This window comes from Neodiprion pinetum, chromosome 3 (genome assembly GCF_021155775.2).
Source record: "Neodiprion pinetum isolate iyNeoPine1 chromosome 3, iyNeoPine1.2, whole genome shotgun sequence".
NCBI lineage: Eukaryota > Metazoa > Arthropoda > Insecta > Hymenoptera > Diprionidae > Neodiprion > Neodiprion pinetum.
The window spans coordinates 30,614,852-30,640,511 of record NC_060234.1 but is presented as its reverse complement, the minus strand read 5'-3'; the positions used below and the strand labels follow the sequence as shown (position 1 = coordinate 30,640,511).

Below are 25,660 nucleotides of genomic sequence, written 5' to 3'. Positions count from 1 at the left end.
GCCAGGACTGCAGCGGGTCCCAGCTTCCCGGGGCCACACACCAACGGAAGACTAATAGTCGGACAGATAACACTCTTAAACACTTTGCCGGGCCGATCTTTCTCTACAACCCGTCCCGTGTCCTGAGCCCGGCTTGCTACCTCACCCGCCGATAAGACAATCCCTCGCCTAATCCTTGTTGGGGGCGTTTCTTGTTACTTCTGTACCGCCGCCCGAACGCGTAAATCGCGCGAACCGTCGTTTTCCACCCCAGAAAGGATTATCCCGCTCCCGCAGGACTTGCGCGTTTCGCGGGCGAACAATACGCGCATCGTGCATTCTCGAAGGCCGAAGTGTATGAGGAGAGAAAATTTCACCACGGAAGCAAATAAAAATAAGAATGTGTAAGGTATTGCTTTGCGTCGAAGCTCGTGTGATGTAGATGACATTGATAGTTTCAGCCGGGGTGCGCTGCAAGCTCTCTATGAGCACTGCAATGTTCGAATGGTGCGCTGTAAAACGGTAATAGCTCGTAACTTTGCGCGTGCGAGGGTCATTTCGCGCCGGTCATTGTTGCTGAAATTATCACAGTTTTCACTCGGTTCACCTTGGAGGCTCACCGCGGTTCGGACCGGCCCTCTATCGGACCTCGTACACCTTCCGCCGCGTAACGTCGTCCTCGCCCTTTCACGCGTGGACCATCGCATCGCGGCCGAAGCTCTTGAAGGTTCTGAAGGTCGATGGCAGACAGCCTTGGTGGAATTTGTGGGGGCGACACCACGGTCCCATCATGAATAAAAATGAATACCTAAATGGTACAAGAGTGCACACCACCTGTCGCCTTTGTATATCTAATGCTACGGAGTTGCACAAGATGCATATCTTATATACGTGTGTAAGTTTAACTTCGTATGAGAGAGAGAGAGAGATATGGAAAAGGGTAGGTATCGGTTTGAGGTGAAGAATAGGCGGAGGTAGAAAGCGAGCGAGATCATCGACAGTATAATATGCGTCTTCCCACTTCCACCGAGACGTCCTACTTATTCATCAATTTTTCGGATTTTATGCACCACAATTGACTGATGATGTACTATTCTGCATGCCGTGCTAAGTCGCTGTCACGGTTATTTTCGAGAAGGTAGGCTCAGGCAACTCGTGACAACGACTCGTGACAATTGTATTTTTACTCGTCTTGTATGGTTTTGCCTCCCCTATTTTTCCACACGCTACCTACGATTCAGCTGTGGAATCAATTCTTTTCAAACTAAATTATTTTCAAACGTTTTAAAATACTTAACGTTTCATAAATTTCAAAATATCTTCTTCCACAAATTGTGCTACACATACTTTGAATAGATACAGATTAATTTGATTGTTGATTTCTCTACATAAAATCGATGAATTCCTTGAAACGATCGTTTCAATAAAAAATGTTGTACAGGTATTTCAGTTCCCGAGTTTGAAGAGATACACCTGTTTCACCGCTTTGAGGAATTTTGGTCCTTTTGCAAAAATTAATCGGTTCGAATATCCGAACACAGTACTTCGCAATGAAACAGGAGAAGGAATTTAAATATATTTCTTTTCTACTAGATCGTAAAACAGGTTAATGTTTTATTTATTCCTCGTTAAACTGCTCAACGAGATGCTGAGATAACAGAGAGGATAAAAGTAATAGAAGAGAAGAAACTTGTCTGTAGCTTCTTCAACGGTCCAATGTATCACGCTGGTAAATATACGTTACGTACCAACGTATATGATTTTATTTCCTCTTTCTCCCGGTAAAAGAAAGCCAGCATCATAGTAGGCGTATGACGTGAATAACCAAAAAAGCCGAGACATCGAGTAAGGACGGTGGCCGGTTCAATTAACACAAAAATCCTCATATTATACCGTCTCCGAATCTTCTTGACGCGCGGATCTGCGGTGTATAGAGCGTATATGCGCGGGCTACTAAATCTCAGAGCGGGTCTCCATTACTCAAGACAAAAACCACTCGGTGAGTAGAAAATATTGACAATAATTTGAGATAAAAAATCTCACCGTACATAATGAATCTTCGGCAACGTCATGAAAAGGGATAGAAATTTTCTAATTCTATCCATTTCAAATTTAGATTAATCGAATTAGGCAATCGCCGTTTATACGTATAAAGCCGCCTGATCATTTGGACCTAACGTTTCGCAGAATGACAATTATAATTCCACAGGTATTCATTTCTTTCAACGAAGACTAATCGACATAATCCACTGATTTCACGTATGAAGTTTCATAATTATTGCCAGATTTTCCCTACTCCGCTTATTCCGCAGATTGTTTTTCTTGTCGAATCAGCCGCGCACCGAATTTCTGTACGCACAGCCCTGTACCGAGATCCCGGCCTTTCGACTTGCACCGGAAACGACGCAGACCCGACCCACGGGCCTAAACTGACCAAAACAATTGACACCCGACTCGCTAATTACTCGGCCATACTGTACGGTAGTTGAGCGATCACCGCGCTCACTTCACAATCGCCTGCCTGCACCGGGCATAGTGGTCGACGACGCTATAGGTGGGTTCGGTGGGCTGAACGCAGGACGTGTAAATCCATGCCAAGCATGAGAGAGAGAGAGAGAGAGAGAGAGAGAGAGAGAGAGAGAGAGAGAGAGAGAGAGAGAGAGAGAGGCACCCCGGGTTCCAATCCCGACTCCCGAATGTCCCCCGATTAATATTAAATAATATTAAGTCGCTGCCACTTGGTCGAGCACGCCCCGTAACAGGTTGGTATTGTTATTATTGTTGCTGGTGTCGTTGTTGTTGTTGTTGTTGCTGTTATTATTATTAGGACCGAGTCACAAGGCCTATCCCTCTAAGCGTGATAAATTCCAGTAATGCGGCGGCTATCAATCTGCCGGAATTATACTCAGGCAGCAGGTATATCCACGCGCGGTGGCACCGTGCGGCCGCTAACCACGATGGTCATCCTCGTGCCCACCGAGATGGAGAAGAGAGCCCGTTTTGAGCTTTCGATGAAAATGACACGTCGACGAAGACGGGGGAGAAAGAAAGGGCGAGTGAAAATTCAACAACAAATCTACGCCGTTTTAGGGCGAACGGTGAACGGATGGCGTGTCCACGATTTATCGAGGAATGAGGGCTGCGTCAGCGCCGGGACGTCAGCGTCGTCATTTGTCGTTCACGCTTGTAAGGCTCCTAACTCGTATTCGTGCCTAGCTGCTGCACCCGACGTAGTCACGATCGGCTAAATATTTGACCGAGCCTTACACGCCCGATGGATATATATGTTTTGGAGTTTAGTCGAAAGGACGGATGTTAACATACGCGATGCGGCTAAAGTGTGCGTCTACATGGGTATATGTACACAGGCGTACGCGGAGTTCGGTGCTAACGGTATAAAGCCTGAGCTTCGAGCGCAAGCACGACGTACGGCTTGTGGCATGTGACGCGTTTCGATATTAGATGCGGCGTTGCTTCGAGTTGCGCAATTCGACTTCGTTTCGAACCCTGGCGTGGACGGGGTTCTTCCTTCTTTGCTCGGAGCTTTCCTAACCAGGCTGGATTTACACCGTGGCGCTAGATCTCCGAGAAATCCTTAGGCTGTGAACGATGATGATGAGACGAGGGTTTTTGCAGGACAGGCGTCGCGAGCTACCCGGCCGCATCGCTATAAACCTGCGAGGACGGTTATGGCCGCAGTAAAACCTTACTGCAGCGATTATAACGTAATCATTACGGATATAACACCATTTTATTATCTACAGTGCACTCTCTCAATAGGGCCCCAACAGTAAAAGAGGGGAAGCGATTTTCCAGGAATCGGAGACACCCACCAGTTATCTTCGGGCGAGCGTCGCGTCACGGGAAAGTCGCAAACTCTCTCAGCCAGGCCATTCATTTTACTTTCGTCTGGAAAAATACTCGTTCATCTTTGTTTTATTAACACATCCTTTTCTTTTATACATAATTATTTGCGTAAGCGTTTTACATGAAAAATTGTGCGTTTAAACGGGAATAAGTTTGTTTACGTGGCAATGGAAATGACAGAATTATTGCTTTCGCTGCGCAGCCCTGTTGAGAGAGTGCACCGTATTCTCTTACCATCTTTGAGGGAAACAACGATGGCGACGACCCGTGCAGACTAAGCTGGAAGCATTAACATCTCTCGGTCTACAGTAACCGTCGTGCTGCCAAATGTACTATATTCCTACAGTAAAAGAATAAATAAACAACCCAGGACAAGAGACGCGGAGCTTTTGTTACCCGCCGATATCACGTCCGGCGAAAAGTACCTGAACTGTGCCGAAGACGTCGTCGTTGTCGTGGGTATCGGGGAAACAAAGAAAACGGAAGACCTGTCGATACGTCTCGAAGCTGCCGAGGCTTTCGGGCAACCTTACACAGGAAATCTTCTTGTCGACTGTATGCCAACCGCGCGTATACACGCCATTCGGATGCAGCCGGCTATTCTTGTCGTAAATTACAGCCCAATGGTGTCTGTTTGCAGACAGCTTCAGAGGCCATTGTCCGCCTCACGGGGGTGTCCAGCACCTCGACTTCGGTATCCTTTCAGCTTCCGTTCAACCGCGCTTCACTTTACATCCCCTGTTATTTTTTCATTTCTACCCTTGTTTACCCCTCTCTTTGTTCACCGTTGAACAGTTTTTGTGAAATAAAAATTGAAGAAAAAAAAACACCTCCAGTAAATCATTCGGTGACGATTGGCCACGGTAAAAACAATGACGACACTTCCGAGCACGTAACCGCGCTGAAAGCTCTCCCAGCTGCGCGCTGCGCTGCAGGGATTTTGGCCGAAGTCCAACTTGGCCCGAAACCGAGTCGAACTGACCTGGCCCAACTCCACCTGACCTCCAAACTCGCGGCATTCAACCTGGCTTCGGGCCTAGCAATCCCCGCGTGACGATTCGGATCCTTCACGCCTCTTTCGCGTTCGACATGGCGCCCCTGGAGCTCGCATCCCCTACGAAACACCGAGAAGACTTTTAAGAATGTCTCCGCACGCCGGGGGCTCGACTGAATAGCTTCGTGCCACGGGGTCCATCCACGACTGATCGGCCCTCGCTAATATTTGGGCTGCATCTATGCTCCGTACGTCATGGGATGCAGGAATCTTTGTCCAACTTGTTTGTAGGCTGGTGGTCAAGTTTGTCAGTGGTCGAATTGCAGGACGCTTACAGCTCGGGAGTGGGGATCACTGTTCTAAAGGGTTTCAACGAAGCGTATGGGAGGGTAAAGCGGAGCAGAAGAGTAGAAGAGGAATTCCTATTCTAAGGAAGAATATAATATCGTACCTGTATGACAAAATGAGGAATAATGTACAAGAGAAGCGAGCCGGCACACGAGCGAACACTTCTTCGCATTGTGTCATTGTACTCCAATTTCCGCCATATAATGGAGTGAGTGGCTCTTTGAGGCCTCTTTGCATTATTCCTGTAAAAGAGGAACGCGAGGAGATCGTGTGAGTTCGCGTGAAGCGTTAACGAGACGGGCAAACACCAGGACCACGAAACGATGGTGCTTTTCAAGGCGCGAGGTGTGAATTCTCTCTCACCACCGGTCGTTTTCGACGTCTCGTTTCAGCCCGCTCCTGGCTTGGCTAGTCTCTGGCTACACCCTTTTTTCCCCTCGTTCACACCGATTGCCGCACGTCTCTCACGCTTCTCTCTTATGCAGGTCCGCTCTCAGCCTTCGGGCACAGAATTTCGAAAAACGATCACCAGAATCCCAAGTCTCGATCCGTCGCGCGATCTCCAATTTCTCAATTTACGGGGGCAAGCATGAACAACCGCAATGCAGGCAAGGGTATAAAAGTTTCGAGCCAATTGCACGAGGAAACAATGGTAGCGAAGTAAGAGGAAGAAACAAACCTGAGAGGCTACCGCGTCGATTGTAGTCAAAATAATTCGTACTTTAAAATCTGATCCGCCTTTGTGCTTACCCAAGTAGTAATAATGGAAGAACAAGAGATGCAGGCCTGTACGTAAAAAGAACTTCCGGAGTTCTGCAACCCTCGACGGAGAAATATTGCAGTTTTAATTCAACTTCCTCAAATTATACATCATTATTATTGTTTCGTCTTACCGTCAGCCTGTATATACTATTGCTAGGCTCGTACAATACGCACATGTATAATAATGATAATTGTCACGATTGCAGCTATTGTTAAGCAAATTGAAACATAATCCGTCGACGGCCCAACGCAACGTGTTTAATACACGGTGTAAGGTTGTAGGTATATCGATTCACTCCGCGTGTTTAACGGGAAACCATTAGCTAAGTTGTTTAAACAATGAGTCGCATCGGGACGGTATAAAAAAGATCGTTCTACGCGTATGCGAACCTGTGTGCATACCTGAGTATAGGTATACACCTATATCCACCTATATCCATGCGTGCATCCCGGTGAATGTACTGACGGTACTCCAGTCACCACGGAAATCGAGGAAGCGAAGAAAGAAGAAAAGAGAAAAATAAAATGTCCACGCGGTCTATTCTGTTGGAAATAAGCCGGAGGGAAGGTGATGTTTATGGAAGATCGTTGCACCGAAGTCGACTCGGCGCGATCAGACCGACCATGCAGCTTACCTGTATAATGGGCGCGGATAGCACTTGTCGATTTGTCGAGGCCGATAAAATCGTTCTTATCAAATTAGTGCGCACCGCGGAGGCGACAGCGGACGTCAAAGATACAAGAAAACCATTAGCAGCCGCCATCGCCGAGGCAAGAAGTTAAATTAATTACCGCATAGCCGGTCCTCGGAGATGCGCGGGAATTAAATGGGAGTGCAGAGTGCGTGCCGGGCAAATGCCGGGGCATGCAGCCGGTGACGTTTCAAATTAGGCTGACAAATAAAACAATATTGAAGAATCGCGATGTTCGAGATGATGGTTTTTCTCCATTACTTCTTTCGCCGGACCTCGACAGAGGAATTCCAATTCTTTCCTCGTACATCTTGACGTTCGACGGTTACACGTGTGTATATATAATGTGTATACATACGTATACGAACATGTATGTATATCTACGCATCTCCTCCGAGCTCGTACCACGAAAAATACGTCCGGTTTTTAGAAACCTTCCCAAAATCCGGTTCACGTCTACTCGTGTTCTGCGGGCTTTTACGCCAATTAGAGAACCGGTCATTGCACGTTCCCATAGTTCACACACGTTTTATTCCCGCCCCCGTTCGTCCTGCTCAACCGAAAAGCCTGCCGCTGGTTTATAGGTCCGGGATTCTGATCTTTGGATCAGAGTTTCGTTACTTCTCGAATTGCAAAATTGAGTTGAGAATCTCTGACCGTTGCAGGCTCACTTGCGTGCATCCTGAGATTCAGCCATCGTATGTGGGTATCCCGTACCTACTCGGGCGGGTTGCGGCAGAAGTTGCGCTGCTCGACTCATCCCTGCGCCGAAGGAGAGAAGGGAGAGAAACAGACGCGAGGTAGAGGAGAGTGAATGAGAAAACGCGGGTCACGGCTTTGGAGCCAAGGAATTGTACAAACTCACACTCGCACCGCAGTCGACTGTGTTAATTATACTTAACGTTCAACGGATAAATGAGCCTCGGACAAAGCAATGAGATTAGGATGAACTCGTTACACGAGGGTAACGTGTTTCCTCCCGATCTTGAGGAGCTTTTAGCACCGCAGTTTGCCAAAGGCTAGGAATTCCTTATTAGGAGCGCGCTCGTAACTTCAGCGAATGATTTCGCTGGAAAAAGATGACAAAACGTATAATCAAATCCAATGAAAGGTTCGGAGCGCGCAAATCTACGAAAGTAAAATCTTCGGCTTCCCAATCCGTAGCCTCATGTCAGACGGTTTGCGTATAGAAGTTGAAAAACTTTTTAACGCGATTCCTTAGGACTTGCAACTACGAAGGAAAAAATTTTTAATTTTTACCACTTTTGACGAGTGATAAAGTTTTGCGAGAAAAGTAAGAAGGGAAGAAGCCATATGCTCGGAACGCGTACGTTATAATTTATTGTAAACAAATGTTCAAATATTCCTACGATCCTTACGTCAATAACCGACATGACCACGGAGATGATGCCTAAGGCTGCTTAAGAAAAGATTATTTTCGTCTATTTTAAGCAAAAGTTATTTACAAAATCAGAATAACCGATGAGCACCGCAGCAGCTACTAGCCGGAAAGAGAAATAAGTATTTCAAACACTTTTAGTGTTCACGCGTGACTGGCAATATATTGAAAAATATACAATCGTCGTACATACTCGCTTTTAACATCAGTCCGTATGGGACTTACATGACTTCCGGTTATTTCATCGCCACCGTATAACTTCGGCTCACGTCAATTGGATTCTTTTGCCAAACCCTGACGTCAGTAAGATGGACCAAAAATTTGTGTATAATCAGATATAACGCGTTCGACATACTATAATCGTCCAGCAAAATTGTTACGCCATGCTGGAAGTAAGCTGAATTTATACAAAAATAAATCTGTTCAATTTCTCGGCCACAAGATGTATACTGTACAATATGTATACATATACTTATAGGTATAGTATACTATAATTCCGCAGGTTGAAGAAAAAAATCTTTAGGGCGGGTTATAAAGTTTACGTGATATGAAACGAACCTCGTTTACGTTTCTTCTCACCACGCGTTATTACACAGGTATATCTAATACATCTGGACACGAGTGGAAAAATATGTGACAAACTGGAATCGCCCTGAGCCGCGGGGCGGTGCAGCGCACGAGGTGCACATCCGAAGTTGACACCGCCATTAGGGCGTAATTGATGTAATAAGTAATTAAGCTCGAGTCTTAACTCGTCAGAAGTTGTAATTGCTCGTCAATTCGGGGAATCGTTGAACCGCAGACGTGTTCACGGTGCTCGAGGAACCGGCTTATAGCGGGCGATCGGTGCCGGTGGACCCGTGAATGGTTTGGCGGGTGAAGGAGGGAACTCTGTTCGTACAGTTGTACCTATCGGTGGTTCTGGCGGGAACGGCGGTGGGGTTTGAATAGAGCGAGAGGAGCCTGATCTGGAACCTCGGGAAGGACGAGGAACGATGAAAACGGGACGAGGCGAAGGGGGGGTGGAGGGAGGCAGGCACCTAATTAACAGGGCGGCAACCAACCGCTTCCCTTGCGAACGTATCCATTCCCCCACCCCCGCCCGCGGCTCATTTCGTCCCTGTCTCTCTCTCCCTCTTTCTCTCCTTCTCTCCGCCTTCCGCGCTTCCTCTCTCTCTCTCTCTCTCGCTCTATTCACCACCATCTTTAATCCTCACATGTGTTTCGCCTCGCTCATATTCCTCGAGCCTCGTCCCGTGTCTTCTCCAGCTACACCTCGACTTCTCTCCTTTATCATCCACTTTGTTAAAACTCCTTCGAGCCTGATTCCAGTCCCCTCGTTAACCTCCGCCGAGGTTCGCGATTCGTTCTGCGCCCCGGACTTCAACCTCCGACGTTTTCAAATTGACACTCGAAATTCTCCGCAATGTCCGCTTCCGCTCAAAATCAGTGATAGCCTGCATCCTCGCGTCCTCGACCATCGTCCCGGATCTAGAGAGGTCAAGGGTCGGTTTGAGAACGTCAATTTCTTGACAATATCTCCTAATCGAGATCTGGAGAGGTAACTTTGGCGCAACTTAATCCATTTCGAACAAAGTTATCCCTTTACCTCATAGTCGATAAAACTTTGAGCATCGTCGAAAGTAGGTATTTCCTCGTGGGGTGGTAAAAGCAGTTGTATAGCGCTGTGTATTTCGATTTTTTTTTTTTATTCTTCTTTCTTTTCTATTCTACCAAAAACTCACTCGAGCCGCATCTCGGCGGAGCTTAACGCTTCCACTCCAACGAACCATACAACGGCTACCTCCACCTGCTCGTAGGAAAGTGAGCCTGCAAGGTCTCGACTTCGATGCAGAGGCCGAACACCTCGAGTCTCTAGCACGTCTCTATACCTCTCGACGGACAATTAACGAGCCGTAAACTCGGCCTTGATCGTCGCACTGCCGTAAGGATAACAAGTCCTTGACTGTGTGCCTGCATGGCGGACTGCGCACACCAGAGGCGTGATATCGCACTTGTAAGAGCAGCGGCTTGAACAGGAGAGGAAGCTCACCTGCGGTGAGGCAGATAAACGTCGGGGCGAGGATCGGCTCCGTTTAAGCCCGGGTCGAATCCCGGTGAACCTTAAGTCCGACCTTAAAGTATATTAGAGGCATTAAAAACTTGAGCCACATTTTATTAGGTACAGAGGTGAAGGAGGCAATGGCATGCACACGTCTGAGGGTCCGTTCGGGCCTTTTGGAAATACCCGTGGGAACCGCGGGTCGCTTGTTTCGTCATTTCGATGAACGACCGACCCTGGCTAACCTCAGATTCGAATGGCGCCGGTGCTCGGATCTTCACTTATAAAGTACACGCATGCCCCACTAATTATAATCATTACACCGAATCGAAGATTTTATAGGGCTGGTTCTCTTCTGCAGCGTAAAAAAAAAGAAGGATATTGGCGCCTTGAGGAATTATTATTCACACTAGGCAGGTCCGATTCGCCGGTTTACCGAAGACTTTGTAGATGCAAATTTATGATCCGTGTATGGAAATGTGCTCCGTGAAATCGAAATGTGGCGATTCTCGAATGCACTTTTTTATCGATACCTACTCTGACACGATATCATTTCAACCTAAAGTTTAATCTGCATGAAATGTAATGTTATTTTAAAAAATAAAACGACTATGTGAAAAGAAATGTAATATTTTACTATTATAAACTAAGTTCCTTAAAATTATTAAACTACGATAGAAATACCGTCACGGATCATCATCTTTGATGAATTAACGTGCAATTGGTAGGACTTTGCAACGATCACGCTTGCTTCGACTGCATCTATAAAAACATTTAAGGCAATAACCTCATAATGAACATTGCAAATTTTTTCGAACTTGTAACATACAACTTGAATGCGATCAGTGACGTGAGCTCAAAATCGCAGACCCGTAAATCTTCGACTGAAATCCGAGATCCAGCGCAGATGTTGGAATTAGGTGACCGATACAGCAACGACAGGAATGAATAAAATTTATAACATAGAGATGCGAAATTATTAATAAATTTTAATCAAAATGAAAGCGGGCCAGTTTTGGTTTTCCGCGAATGCGCGACGAAAGTGCGATCGTTGCAGGCTAGAGGAACTTACTTCGCTGGTAGGGCCGGGGTTCGACTTGGGCTATGAATAAATAAAGAAGCCGTCGGATAACTTCTGCCAGCTCAAGTGGAAGCCGCACCATTTCGCAGTCGTAATACGCAGTCCTCATGCCTTACAGCCGCCAACCTACCTTCTGCAGAGTGAAGCGAAGGTATATAATGTATGGGTATATAATGCGTTACAGAGAAAAGACAAGATCCCATATGCAGCCGGAGAGTGGAGCGGTTCTGCCGGGTCGGGAAAGGCTACGCCGATGCCCCGAGAGGCGTAGGTGGGTAGTAGGAACAACCGGAGAACACTGTGCTTATTCAAATAAATTCAATTAATTTCCATATCACAAACAATGGGTGGCTGTGTGCGTCAAGACCGCGGTTTCAGGCATTGCTTTCTTCTTCCGTCCGCCACACAGATGCACGTGCGGCATCCTAGGCTTCGCCTCAAGCCTTGACTGTGAGGATGCGCGGGGGTATTTCCAAGCTTTGCAAGCTTCGCGTGCAGCAGCAGCTATCGCGACGTCACCGAACCAAGGCGCCTGTAATCTCTGAGCCGAGCGGTTCCGAAATTCCCTGTCTCGCTTAACTCGTGTCAAATTTATCTACGCTCTCGGGAAATATTTACACGAGTTCGGGCTGATCGTCGTATGCTTTGAAAATCAGGCGCTTGCATGTTTGCTTACACGCGTATACGGTGAAGAGATGGATCGTAGAAGAGGAGTCGCCTTTTCGCGAATGCTTACTTTGTAATATATTTGGCTCAGCTGATGCGTCCGAGGCATTGGGAACAGGGTTCGGGGCTGGAATCTGGTAACCTGCAGGTTACACTTACGCGCATACAGTGTCTGAGCTCTGAACGGTTGAATTGCCGCGTTTAATTATCTTTTACTACCCAGCTCGTCTCGGGGTATCGCGCAGTGCAATGGTGCAGGTTATATATCTGCGGCAAGCGGCTGCATTAACATACAGAAGACTGAATTACTCGCTTATACCGTCAGTTTTATTCTTCGTAAAGTACAGGTAAGTGTCTACGTATCTCGTCTCTTTAACGCGCTGAACCGAATAGCCTCCCTCCTACAATTAAAGACTCACATCCCCCGGGCGGAATATTTTCGTCATATGACACGCATATGCATACCTGTATTTTAAACATGACGCGAAGCACGTATAATATACGTTACAACATATTATGCCTTGTGTGCGTATAATCGGTTGACGATAATAACTGTCGCCAAGGGTTTCCATTATCTGTGTATATTTCAGCTTGGCAGGCCGCAGGGCGAGAGAAGCCCGCAGCTTCGGGATCGCGTTGGTAAGAAGAAAAAAGAAGTAAAAATAAGAGAAAAGAACGAAAGAAAGCAAAGGAGATAAAGAAGTAGAGGAAGAAAAAAAAATAAAAAAATAAAAAAAATTGAGAAAGAACGTGAAGCAAAAATAAGCAGGTATTTGAAAGAAATTTTGAAAGTCTCGTTTTGTTACAAGTATTTTAAGACTAGACGCCGCGCGATGACATGTCCAAGGCGGGTTTTCCATATGCATAACTTTCGTATAATAACAACAATAGACCCTATACTCGGCCAGTATACACACATGTATGTATAGTATATACAAACGGGGTACTTGTGCCGTACGCGCACGCAACATTATACCCTGTACCTCGGCTATACGTGCAAGAGATATAGATATACCTATATAACGACATGTAACCGAAAGACCGGTACGTTACAATGCACAATGGAATCCATGCATTTATACAGTTATTTATTAACAAGTTATATGATGCTCGTATTTAAATCACTAACAACAGGCTTGGAATGGACTCCCCTCTAACCCCAGCCCACCTCACCCCCGCCCCTTTTGTAGTGAATGATCCGAGCTGATCCGAGAGAATTTTCATCTCGTGATTCGCATCGTCGAATAATTATTTCCCGTATCGTTGGATAAATAAAATACATATTATTTCAGTTATTTATCAAGCGTGTACCTGTGTGATATTTTGCGGAAAACAGAGGAGAAGGGGTAGAAAGAATTACGATTTATTTACCGTTGGAATTAAACGGATGTACACCATTAAACGAACGAGATTGTTAAGAGGAGAGCAGCCTTAATTGCGCGAGACGCGTATAACGACGACGATCGACTCGTTAATCGTACGGGAGTATTATCGTAATGACTGCACGAAACTCCGGGTTATTGAAATTTACATGATAATCACTCTTATCATCTCTTGCAAGGTGTGCGGATAGAATTATAGCGAGTTATGCTGGGGATAAACGGTGGCGATTATCGCTGGGTGGCGCGCGATGCGTGCGGAACAAACATTGAAAAAAAATTATAATATAAAAATTGTTTCAAAAGTTGAATTGATTTTTTCTCATAGTTTCGATTGTCTCACCGCGATCGAGTAGCTACATTGATCACGAACAATTCTGTTCACATCCATCGCTAGGAGAAAATATCGGTGTGGTACTACGCTCACTTCGCGTGGGTTCCGTCTGTCTCTTACTATTTGAGATGTTAATGCTTTGCGTAATACATGAATTTTAAATGTATAAAACGAGCTTGAGCCGTGAAATCGGGGAATTAATAGACGAAAACAGAGAATGAATGAATGAATGAATGAATGAATGAATCCTATGTGTATTGTAGCGGCGAGCTACGCCTGCCTAGCCACCGTGGTTTAACCGGTATCATTACTTATACTTTTTATTTCCTTCAAATTTAGGCACCTCACTCTCTTCTTCATTATTCTACACCGTAATTCTCCGGAAAGATGTTCCGTTTTCGCTTCATTATATGCTATTACATACTCGTGCGCAGGTGAGCGTCGTAAAGTTTTGACTTATTGGAAAAATTTCATTACATGAAGCTTTAAAAGGAACTCAAATCCGAGAGCATATTGAAAAGCAGGAGAAACCGGAAAAGCTCTATTATATTTCTACACCCAACCTTCTTTGCAGCGACAAAATCAGAAATTAGTCAGTGTTGTAAAGCGGCGTCGTAGTCGGATGATAAGTTGCGTGCGCCTGCGTAGCCGAAAGCTCGAGAAGTAATTCTGAGAGAAATTGAGCGTTAGTGACGTCATCCGGATGTCGGGGATCGGTAACACGCGCTGAGGTGGAAATCAAACCTGACGGAACGTAAACCACGAAAGGTTTCCGTTTCCCAGCTGCTTTTCGCGTCTGATTTAACTATAATTTCCTGTCTAACAATGGCTGCGGATCAGAGACGGAACGAAGCGATTACAGGAGATTTAAAAATACTTTCCAACTTCTGATTACAGATGTCGCGAATTTGTAAACGAATTTTGTCAACTTTTTCATCTTTTGCATTCGGAAAGTGAAATAAAATCTTGAGTAACCTCAGAACTCAATGTCAAACATTAAAATGCCAGAAAAATGTGATATGTACGTACATGTGTCAGATATATATAATTTGATCGAAAATTATTATACACATACAGTAATTATTTATAACACTAAAATTTCTTTTCGAACTGAAATATTCTTTTGAAAAATTGTTCCGAATTCTGGCTAGAATCATCGATACGTTTTCTGATTTCCACGATGCATCGAAGTTTTGCCTTATACGAATCGAAAGAGTTGAATAGATTAGTTCGCCACGATCGCGATCCTTTCATGATATCACACGTACGAGAAAACTCGCACAAAGAACACGATCAATTGCCGGGACCGCTGTGCTTGTAGTAATTATTGTGATTATCGGGGTGTGATCGAGCCCTGAAACGTTGTGCGAGCAAGAAGATCGAGCCCGAAAGCGAGCGAGCGAAGCGAGCGAGCGAAGCGAGTTCCCACGTCGATCGTTGCTGACCTCAAACTGGACATCGGATCCGCCGCCTCCGTAGGAAGGAAGTGGTCACTAATATCATCTTACAACGACAGCTATCCCGTATATTTGCAAAACTTTATATCGTTACCGAATTCTTCGATCGGAGAGAATCGAAACGAAGATCCGCTGCTGCAACTCCAGGGATCGTTACAATCGGTGCAGGTTGAATCTTTGCGCCGTTTCGATCGTCGCGTTTTAAATCAAGGGAGAAAAAGAAAACTCGTTGACGGGCAAAGTGAGGCTCGGCGTAAGGATGAGCGGAGGTGTATACGGCACCTCCTCTCCTATGTACAGTGTATAACATGCACCAAGACGCGGAGGTTATGATACACGTGTAAAGAGGAATGGGCGCCCGTGCCGCCATCGCCGCATCATGATCTTTTGACCCGTTTGACCTCACGCACACTTCTCATGACCGTGCATGATGGCCGCGCGGTCTGCAGCTCATGCACCATGCCCGTCTCTGCATCGTACTGCGCCATATCAAGCCATCCGGCGACGTATATCCTGCACTCTGCAGCCAGGGATTGCAGGGAGGCTTTCCTTCCTTTAGCAGGAGGGCGGGCGGCGCAGCGCAGGATCAAGGCATCAGAGAAATAAATATCGAAGGTTTCTCAGGATCAGCCATGGCACCGATTTAGTCGCCTTCTATCGACTGAGGGTATCCAAATCCGTGTTTGTAAGAGATTTGGCGCTTTTTCGTTGGTTTCGGGGATCCGGCGGGGGATGAAAGGGCGAGAGATGCGGAACTGAGGGGGTATTACAGGCGGGAGGAATGGAAGAGTAAGGTAAGAATGATCTCTGGGTGTTTTGGAACCGCAATGCTCGTTCAGACACCGAAACAAAACGCCGGCTTCGAGGTGGCGAACAAGAGTACCGTGTTGTAAGGAAATTGATGCCGTTACAGTCTGAACGACGAGCTGTATCCGCTGACAAGTTTTACAATTAGGTCGCTGACGCGTTCCACATATTTTTTTCTTAATATGTTGGAACACGGGCCAAACGATCTATTTCTGTAAGGGACAATAATTCCGATCGATTTACGAGCCTTAGGACCGATAAATTTGACTCGTAGCCTCTTCTATTCTGAGATAAGCCTTCGACGTCTCCAACAGCCGGCCGAGTTATACGTTCCTGTCTTCGGCGACTTTACCGTCGAAAAGATCGGCGCCTTTCTTACAAGCCTGCGGTTGTATAGTGAATATCGTATTGCGGTGTTGGATACTGAACCCTTACGTAGGCGATTGGTGTCTACTGTATCAATTGGAGACCCAATTTTCTCAGGTATTTTTACACCGATTGATCAAATCCATCGCTGCTAACGCGGTGCAGTGATCCGGGAGGATTGCAGACCGAGGGAAGTTTCTTGTTTATCTTGTTTTTTGAGCGAAGAACAAAAAATAAGGAGGAAGATGGAGAGAGAGAGAAAGAGAAATAGAGGATGAAGGAGAACTGACGAGCTTACACACGTTAAGACAAAATTTAACCGAGAGAACCCCCGATCTCAGGTAACAGGTCGCACCGGTTCGGCGTACATAAAACGATGTTCACCCTAAAAATGTAACTGACGAGCCATCGAGGTAATTAGCGAACCCGCGGCCTGAGACAAAGGAAGTGCGATTAACTATACGACCTTAACCCCCATTTAGTTAAGTAGAAATAAGACAGCCGTTGCATGGTTCATTCTTGAAACCGTATCGTCTATTTATAACCGGTGCGGATATTTCCCCATGCCGCGACGCACGGGTTATTTTATATATATATATATATATATATATATATATACCTATGCTGTTTATAGAGATGAACAGAAATGTCAGCGACGTGTGGTGGACGGGGAGAAAGGATTACACAGCGATACGGAGGAACAATGAAGTTTAATAATCGCTTGTCGCGTGGTTCGTCGACGACCTGCTGGATCGCATACACATGTACGCAGGCACACACGTATCTTATATACTGTAAGGCGTAAACGAGACTCCGCGGACTGTCTGACCCTCACCGTCTTCGGAAATGCGACACCAAAGTTTATTCATATACCTACGCTCATAATACCGGCTGCAGCACGGCGCGATGACTGTCGGCGAGAGCTCGATTAACATGGCTCATCGAAATTCCTTCGGACATTAAATCTCGGAAATTAGAAATGAAGAGACAGATATGAGGAAAGGAATAAAAAAAAAAAAAAGAAAAGAAAAGACTCCAATTAGCGAAGAAAAGGCAGGGTACCATACGTCAAATCGTTTGTCTAATTGCACTTCTTGAGACTGCAACTTGTGATCGTAAACAAGAAGCCGCGATGACAAGAATAGAACTGATCAAAAGATTAAAAAACTTGAGAGTAACAACATTCATGAAATGATTATACACACGACGATTATTGTGGATCTTTGAATTTTCTTCAACAATTATCATTACGAGAGTTGCTCAAGTTGTAAACTCAATCTACTCCATAACTGATTATTTCAACGATCTTGAAAATTGCATCAGCGGAAGAATGAAAATGGAAAATTGAAATTTTCGCACGTGTTATTGCATGTAATTGATTACATTGACCGAACCTCTCGATGCTATAAGTGAAACATTAGACACGTTTCATACCGCAGTTTAATACAACCATCGATAAACTCTAGCAGACGGGTGTAAAATTTATTTACGATACTGTGTAACGTGCGCGAGCCTGAAAATGTATAGGTATGCGTGTATTTAGAATACCTGCATCGTAATAAATACAAATTGAAACGTAACATCGAGTACATTGTGCACTGTGCGCCAAGAGTGTACATTCGAATAATACAGCGTACTTTTTATATAAATATTTTTTATATTGATCGATATTGTGATTATTTTCTTGGCAAATCCGCAACATGTCTTTTCGAATTCCATAGGTATACCTAACAAATGCACTTGAACGAAACGTCACTTTGGGCAAAAAGTCATTCGGCCAAAATTTGAGCGTTGAAAGTAAATCGATCGAAAAAATTGGGGGAATCGATAAGACTTCGTAGGTCCGTCCTTGATTTGAAACTGTGCTGAATGCGTTTAAATCTCATCTCACGGGTGCGAAGGTTGCGTAGATGTCGTTGGCGAAACGTCGAGTTGACGGGTAAAGTGCGGTGGCAAAGTCTGACATAGTCGTAACCGAGTGTCTCCAGTACAAGTGGCGTCTAGTAATTGTATCAAACCATGTGGCAACAAGAGTCAAGCGATAAGCGACACCCAACACCGTCCAAGCAACGATGACACATTCGATATCATCTCAGCATACGAAGCGGAGAGACTCGAGGACGGTCAGGGTGAAATGGTCGACTCGCTATTAAAGAACCATAACTTGCGCACCGTGACAAAGAATTTTCGAGAGGTTGCGTCATCCGGTTCACCTAACTGCAATTTTGCACGATAATGACGCACTCGCATCGAAATCGGAAGCTTATTGTTGGACTCAAGTTCCGACTAAAAAGACGCTGCGATCTTAAGCGATGTCACTTCTCACAAGCAAGTGACAACCACTTAACGACACTTTCTAGCATCAATGCTCGTCGTGGGGTTCAATCCTTGCTACAACATCAGATCCATATCAATCCATACATTGATTGAAGCCCGAGGGGCAAGCGAGAAGGTTGCTTCGATGCGGTGAGAAGTGAGGATTGTTCATCGAGACCAAGCTGGAATGTTCGATTCATTGGAACTGAGTGCCGATCCTCAAAGGGTTGAGGAAAGAGGCTTGAAGTCAATTACGAGATACAAAACGCGGCGGTCTCGCGACGCTATTTGGACTAGGATAGGGTCTTCGTGACACGATCGAAATCGAGAAAAGTACGAGGTTGGTGAATTTATCTACCGTATAATTGGAGAAGCGTCAAGGCGTCAAATGAAACACTGGTTATGGCTACCATAAACCTTCCCACAATCACTTAGGGACTCGGTATAGTTTTTCCCTCATTTATTCCTCGCTTAGCGTGCGATCTTCGCCGTTCTCTTGACTCGTATAAAAATTTAAGTTGGGCCTCAGGCTTACGTCGACCCAGCTAGACAACTTCGACTAGGTTAACTCAATCCGCATTGCCCTAGGACTGTGCAGCGTCGCTTCTTATTAGCACATATGAAATCTAAGCATCCGTCTGCGCCGGTGAAAAAAAATTCATACGTCACCTATCGTGAGCATTATGTATACACAGTGATATCTCAGCGATGTGTCAGACATCTCGCGACGCAGGTTGCAGTCTTCCGTGTTTGCGGATTCTTTCAACGTTGCGAAAATATGTCATATTCCGTAATATTTTTATCAATATACGACAGTGACGGATAGACCAAGAAATTACAAACTACGCAATTTCTTGGTAAGTACAGCCTCACCGTTTCGAAAGTTTTACAGCCTAAGCGCTTGATCATTTTTTGTACCGGGATAAATATTTAAAAGCAATAAATTTCCAAGTATAACCTTTAGCACGGAAACTAAGACTTCTCGCTGTACGGATAGCAAATTACTTTTAGCTGTATTAGCGAATGTTTTACAAGTGCAGGTAATTCCTCCAACTGATCAAACAACTTTTAGCTGGAACTACATAATTCTTGCTAATAGAGGAAAAAACTTTTATCGCCATGATATTAACACCTTTCCTGCTGTTTCAGCGAATCCTTTCTGTCGTGTGTACAAGCGCAATTAGTATTCGAGTGAATTTTAAACCATTTACAACTACAAGTAAGGGGGTTTACCTCGAGTCAAGTGTGAATTTTTAAGTGCTATGTATTACGTGCAAGAATGGTTAATATTTGCCTAGTATCGTTGCATCGAAGATACGCGCCCGGCGCCGGTCAACGTTCACCCGCACTATGACGATAACCATGATGCCTTTTGCGGAAGAAAGAAAACATACGACGTTATAATATGCTCTACAGAACGCTGTTCCTCGTAACTACCGATGCTTAGACACATATACATTAATATGAAATTATATCTTTGCAATGACGCGAGTACACCAAACAGCGGCCAGGAATTATCTATCTACCGGTTGACGCGACGGATTTGACGTCGCCGAGACCGACCACGTGTGCCCGGATGCCGTGGTTGCAACGACGATTACACGTTACAGCTGCAGGTCCAACCGTATATCGCACCGTTTACATTTCGACACGGATATGGGTAAATCGGTTTGAATATTCACCTGAGTCATGAGGCGATCGGCACCAGTGCCTTCCTCGTCCTTGAAGATTATGTCCTGGTTGTAGTTGGGCACCAGGTCGCGAAATCTGGCGTCGTGTCTGGACACGCGACCCTCGCTAAGTCCACTGGCGGGCAAAGTGTTCTCACTGACGTTTGGCACATGTTGTTTAAATACAAGCGGCGTCAACTTCCGGGGACGTATCCGTCGGTTGCTACCCCTTCCGGGGCCGCAGCCCTCGGCGAGGCCGGTGCCCAAGGAAGGAAGCCAGAACGATAGCAGTACCAAGCACACCAATATCCACCGCAGCTCGAATCTTGTCCTCGCGATCTTAGCGTTCACCATAATATCTTCCCGACCCAGTGCGATAGGGTCAGTCCGTCGTTGGTGTGACCCAGCTTCGGTGCGATCCCGACCCAGTCCGCCTCTTTCGTCTCGCCTCACTGCGTAGTAGCCATAACCAGGGCATCACACCCTGCGCCTCGTGGACGTCGCGAATTGAGCAACCGGCAACCGGGTCACCGCGAACTGTCACCGCGTTCGCCGATTGGCACCAAGGGGTGGCGAACGACGGTGGATCCGGAAGCGGGAGGGCACACCGTTTACCAGAATAACACTGTGGTCACACCTGTCACTGTAACGATAAATCACGTCTGCTTCTCTGCACCGCGTTCGGTACCGACTACGTCGTCACGAACCGATCGCCTGCCATTTATCCAGTTCGCGGGTTGCTCCGCTGAAATTCGCGCGCAAGATACGGAAATCGAGGCGGATACTACAAGGCCCGAGATCGATCAATCACACGGCACTTTTACCGACAATTAACTGCGGTCTTCTTAATTCTTTACTCTGCGTTTTCCCTTAAGCCGATGTGTCTCGGTATGTATACAGTAATTATCGATCCAGGCCGTAAGTGCCAGATTCGCGCCGTGAATCGGTACGTTATATCGGCTCGGATCGGTTATTACAAGCGGTATGTAAGGACAAGGAAAATTCGCGAATAATAATTATTTCCGAGCTTTAACCGGGTGGACGAACATCGTGCAATTTCGTTAACGTGTAACTGACGCTATGGATTCAACGGGTGTTCGCAAGTTGGCGGTTGGCGCACGTCGTGAATTTGTAATCGTGGTGCGTATCGAACAGCCCGACAACTGTCAAAACTGTGACAATGTGGATCTGGGGTCCTGGATTGACTGCCGCTTTCCCGACGAACCGTGGTGGGAAATGTCCCGTGGTGCGTTTGGTGTTCCCTGGGTGCCACGGACGGACCAAACCGGGTTCTCGCCTCCTCCCCCACCCTGCCGCCCGCCGGAGACCGGCGACGTCGCTGACTCCTGGTGGACTTCCCCCTTCCACCCGCCCTGAGCGATCGCCAGGTGTGACGTCACGCCCGCGGTTTGCTCCACGATTGGCCGGGGCGGGGCGAGCCAGGTAAACGAGGACAGGTGTACAACAGGAATACACACCGAGGAACGGTCCTCTCTCCTCTCCTGGTTCGCGCCGGCCGCACGGTCCCTCCGCTCATACAGAGATCGCTCTCCTCGGTCCGTCCGCCTCCAGAGTCCCGTGTGTCGTCCGGGTTATCGGCGTATCGCTCCCTCTTTCTCTCTCTCTCTCTCTCCTCTCCGCTTCTCTCCCTGACAATCCTCAACCCGGTCCAAACCGAACGCGGCTCCTTCCCGCTCAACGACTCGCCAAGTCTGAGTCTCAACCCCCCGAGAAACCGAACTGCGTCGGATACTTTCAACCTCTGAAAGGAAGCACTGGCTATCTTCGCCGAGGATGTCTTCTCCACCGACCGTTTGTTGCCGGAGTTATCTCTCGGGAACAGCTGAGTGAAGTCTTTCCGGACCCTTTGGCCCTTACCTTAACACCCTCACCTCCACCTCTCTCATCCTTCTGTCACTGACACTTTTCGATCGTTCCTTTTTACCTTCTCGTTTTCGGTTTTATTTCTCGTTCAACGTCAGTCGTTTTCGATGCAGCGATTAATTCGAATGTTCTATCATGTCGACTTCATCCTGCACATAGACTTGTTCTGAACACTGATTAGTTGGATTTGGTTTTTACTGTAAATTGTTTCACAGTTAACGATATTACGTCAGGCATACCTGTATCTAATACTTCATAAGCATTCTTTCTAAGCTTTGCACTCTCTCCGAAATGACGAAATGATACCATTAGCGAGAAACGATGCAGTTACGCAATATTTTACTGCTTATCATAACTCTGTGCATAGCAAGCAGTTGGCTATCTTCTGTATAAACAAGATGTGCTCGTCTGAAGTATTCCGATCTTGTCAAAAAATTGGACCGTCGATTGACTGACCTTAGGATGAAATCAAAAAAAGAATCAGCAAATCATGTACATAGTTTGAACGGTACAGGCATGAAGTCTGCAGTTCCATTCAAGAGTTGATCCGATTACCTGCCGCACAACGATGTGTATTTTTGGGTACAATTAATAATCTGTTACACCCTAAAATATATGCTCTGAACACGAGGAATTAACCGTAGGAACAACGAACGTTTCAGGTGGGTGATTCGCCTTGTATTGTAAATCGGCGGGCTTTTCAACTGGTCGTTTAAGCAGAGAAGTGCTGTGCGCCACCGATGGCAGCCGGAAAGCTACTGATGCCTCTGATAGCTCCTAGCCTTGCTAACCGCGCCGTGAGCGTTGCTAGTTTCTTGGGCTTACTGATAATAAACACCGTTCCATTACCCACGATTTATCCCTCTAACCGTGTCCAGTCATGTAGCGTATTTGGTGTGCAGGCACAGTGTGTACACAACACACCCACATGCCGCATTTCCTTGCAGCTCTATCACTTCTACGATAACTGGTATATTGCAAGTCCACTCCATCCTCACACGTGCCTCTACCCGAGGTGCGTTCAACGTGCGTATCTACCTGGGCATCGGGCATATGTTTCACCGAATGGACTGTTGGCTTCTCATGCTTCCTACATCCTTCGCGTCGCAATATCTTATCAGCAAAACGTTATGGTCAGGGTCTCCGTTTGGTGTGTCGTCGTCAGGGGCAGTGACGCCACTGTTACCTCACGATTCGAGATCAGGAAAAATGGACTTTCCCAGAACTGTGTGAAAGAGGACTTTCCTTTCTAGGTCACAACCGATTCTTAACCGATCTGCGGATGACAGTTGTGTAATGTATAACACTGTCGGCAATGTTGGTCACAGTTTCCGCGAATATATCTGTCTCGTAGTTCGGAGCGTAACTCTTTCAAGTTCGTTTTGGAATTTGCACAGCTTGTGCAGATGATATTCTATAACGTGCAAAACGGTATATTTATCAGACGTTGGATAGATTTTTACAGATGGAAAAATCCGTCTACCTACCGAGTTGATATTAAGTGCTATCCAGATTTCGGTGAATCTTTGACACGGGTACTCTGTTCTTTTTCCAGTGCCAGATTGGTGTTAAGTAAGTATTCTACATAAACCCAAGCCGTGAAGATGTTATTGCGAAAGGCGTTTGATATTGAAAAATCGAAAGAGCGAGAGGAAAAAATTACGGAAATACGTTGGCGGTCAAGGCGGGTTTTTACACGATCCTCGCCTTGTTTGATCTAGTGATTTAGACCAGGCTTCTACATACAGGCGTTCTCTACCGCAGACCCTGCGCTTTAGTATACAGCTGTGCATATTCCGTGGGTGGAGAGAAGGGCAGATGCTTACACAGGCGATGATTTACGTGCGGAACTTCGGGGAAACTGGATAAACGGGGAATTCTTTAGTTGAACAGGTCAACGTCACCACGCGACCTGCCGAAAGCTCTCGACCTGTTCTAAGTTCTAATTGTACCTGCTGGTGCGAAACGACATTCCATTCTCAACCATAAGTGAGCCTGACAATTTGGACATTGACTGAAACAGGGATAAGATGTGAGAAGAAGAGGTGAAGCACGCCTGATTTCTTCGATTCAAATTCGCACGTTGTGCGCTCGCGTTGGACAACGAATAAAACAAGCCGAAAGGAGGCCCACGGGGTTTGTTCGGCAAGTTTAACGCGGGTTTTGGGGCCGGTGGGTGGAGAGGATCGGGCACCGGGAATTGGGCAGCGAGTATTCGGTATTGGGTAACCCGATACAGCGCGATGCGCGCGGGGTAAGGGCCCGACGCGTAATGGACGAAGTAAATATTTATCATTCAGGGCGTAATTTAAGGTGCGTTTAGCAAACGGAAGATGTAGGGGAAAACAAATAGAGCGAGAGAGGACCGGCAGGAGAGAGGCAGAGTGAGGCAGAAGGAGGTCTCTCAAAGGGGCCGCCACGGGGCCTGCTAAGGGGTCCAAAGGCCCTGTGAGAAGGCAGAAACCCCAATAATAGCACCAGAATTTATATACCTGCACGAACTTGGTGCAATGGGCTACGTTCGGACTGAGCAGTGCAGGGCCGAATCACGCGAGGGGTTCTTGGGGTGCAGACGCTGCATGTGCGCTACACTATGTCGATCCCCGTTGGGATTTGATTTTTCCAACTTCCGTTTGTGAAGAGAAATCACAGAAATTCAGCTGGGTAATTATTATTGTTATCGAGCTTGTCCGAACGTCGATTAACAAACTCTGATAACAGTGTTAAACTTAAGATTAGATGAACGAGCAAACAGCATCTCATTAGGACTTTTTTCGTCTATAAGCCTACGAGCGTGTATGTAGTGAGTGTGAATGATCGTTTGAGAAATCGAAGGTGTGGGCCGCAGGTATCAAGCTCCTTTGTCAACCGCACGACCAAGTTTATTTAAAAGGCCATTAAAATCCCCGGAGAGTAGGTTTCAATCTAAAGTGCAATCAGATCCGTATCGGATTAACAGCTGGCGAGCATTTCGGAGTGATTAACAAATGAATGTGTATATCAGCTGGCTGATGCATCGCAGCGAATAACCCGCAAGAATACAAATACACGAAGTGTTGCAATGGATGATAATTAATGGCTTCAGATTCGCTGGATCATTACTTCAATAGCGAATATAGTTGCGGCGAAATGGCTGTCGGATGAAAATGCAAGTTGACGCTTATTTTTAGGATTGATGTGACGCTATAATATAGAAGAATCCGTAATCTCAATCGCGAACGTGCGGTTAGAAAACATATCATGCTGTACGCAAGATCGAGTTGAGGATTTGGTACGCCCGCGGAGATGGATATTTTGATTTAACATTGTGTTTTTTTTTTTTCGCCGCCCATCCCGTGGCGTGTAACTGTCTGGAAATGAGTCACGGTGGACGCGATATAAATGGCCGGAAGTGAAATAGATAGTTGGGCGATGAAAATGGGGGCCCAAAAGAAAACTACTAAACTATCTTTTAAAATCTACACAGCCCTGGGACAGGGACAGAGAGACTAGAGGGGATACAGTAGGATAGCAAGCCATCCATCACTCGAGGCTCAAAACAATATCCACCGACTGAAGCCGCCGCAGTGTGTAGGCACCGCGAAACTGCACCCAAAT

The 25,660-nt window shown here is 46.2% G+C and overlaps 1 protein-coding gene across 2 annotated transcripts in view; it reads right to left on the bottom strand.

Moving 5' to 3' along the window:
• hh (hedgehog signaling protein) overlaps positions 1-25,660 on the bottom strand; it is a 55,517-nt gene that overhangs the window by 19,794 nt on the left and 10,063 nt on the right. The window contains exon 1 of one of the 2 annotated variants that reach the window (XM_046618693.2): positions 20,192-21,509. The exons of the other annotated variant lie outside the window; for it this stretch is intronic. Coding sequence (XP_046474649.1) covers positions 20,192-20,533 — 342 coding nt within the window. The 5' untranslated portion in view covers positions 20,534-21,509. Of the gene's footprint in view, positions 1-20,191; positions 21,510-25,660 lie in introns of those variants that run through there. 2 annotated transcript variants of the gene reach the window in all.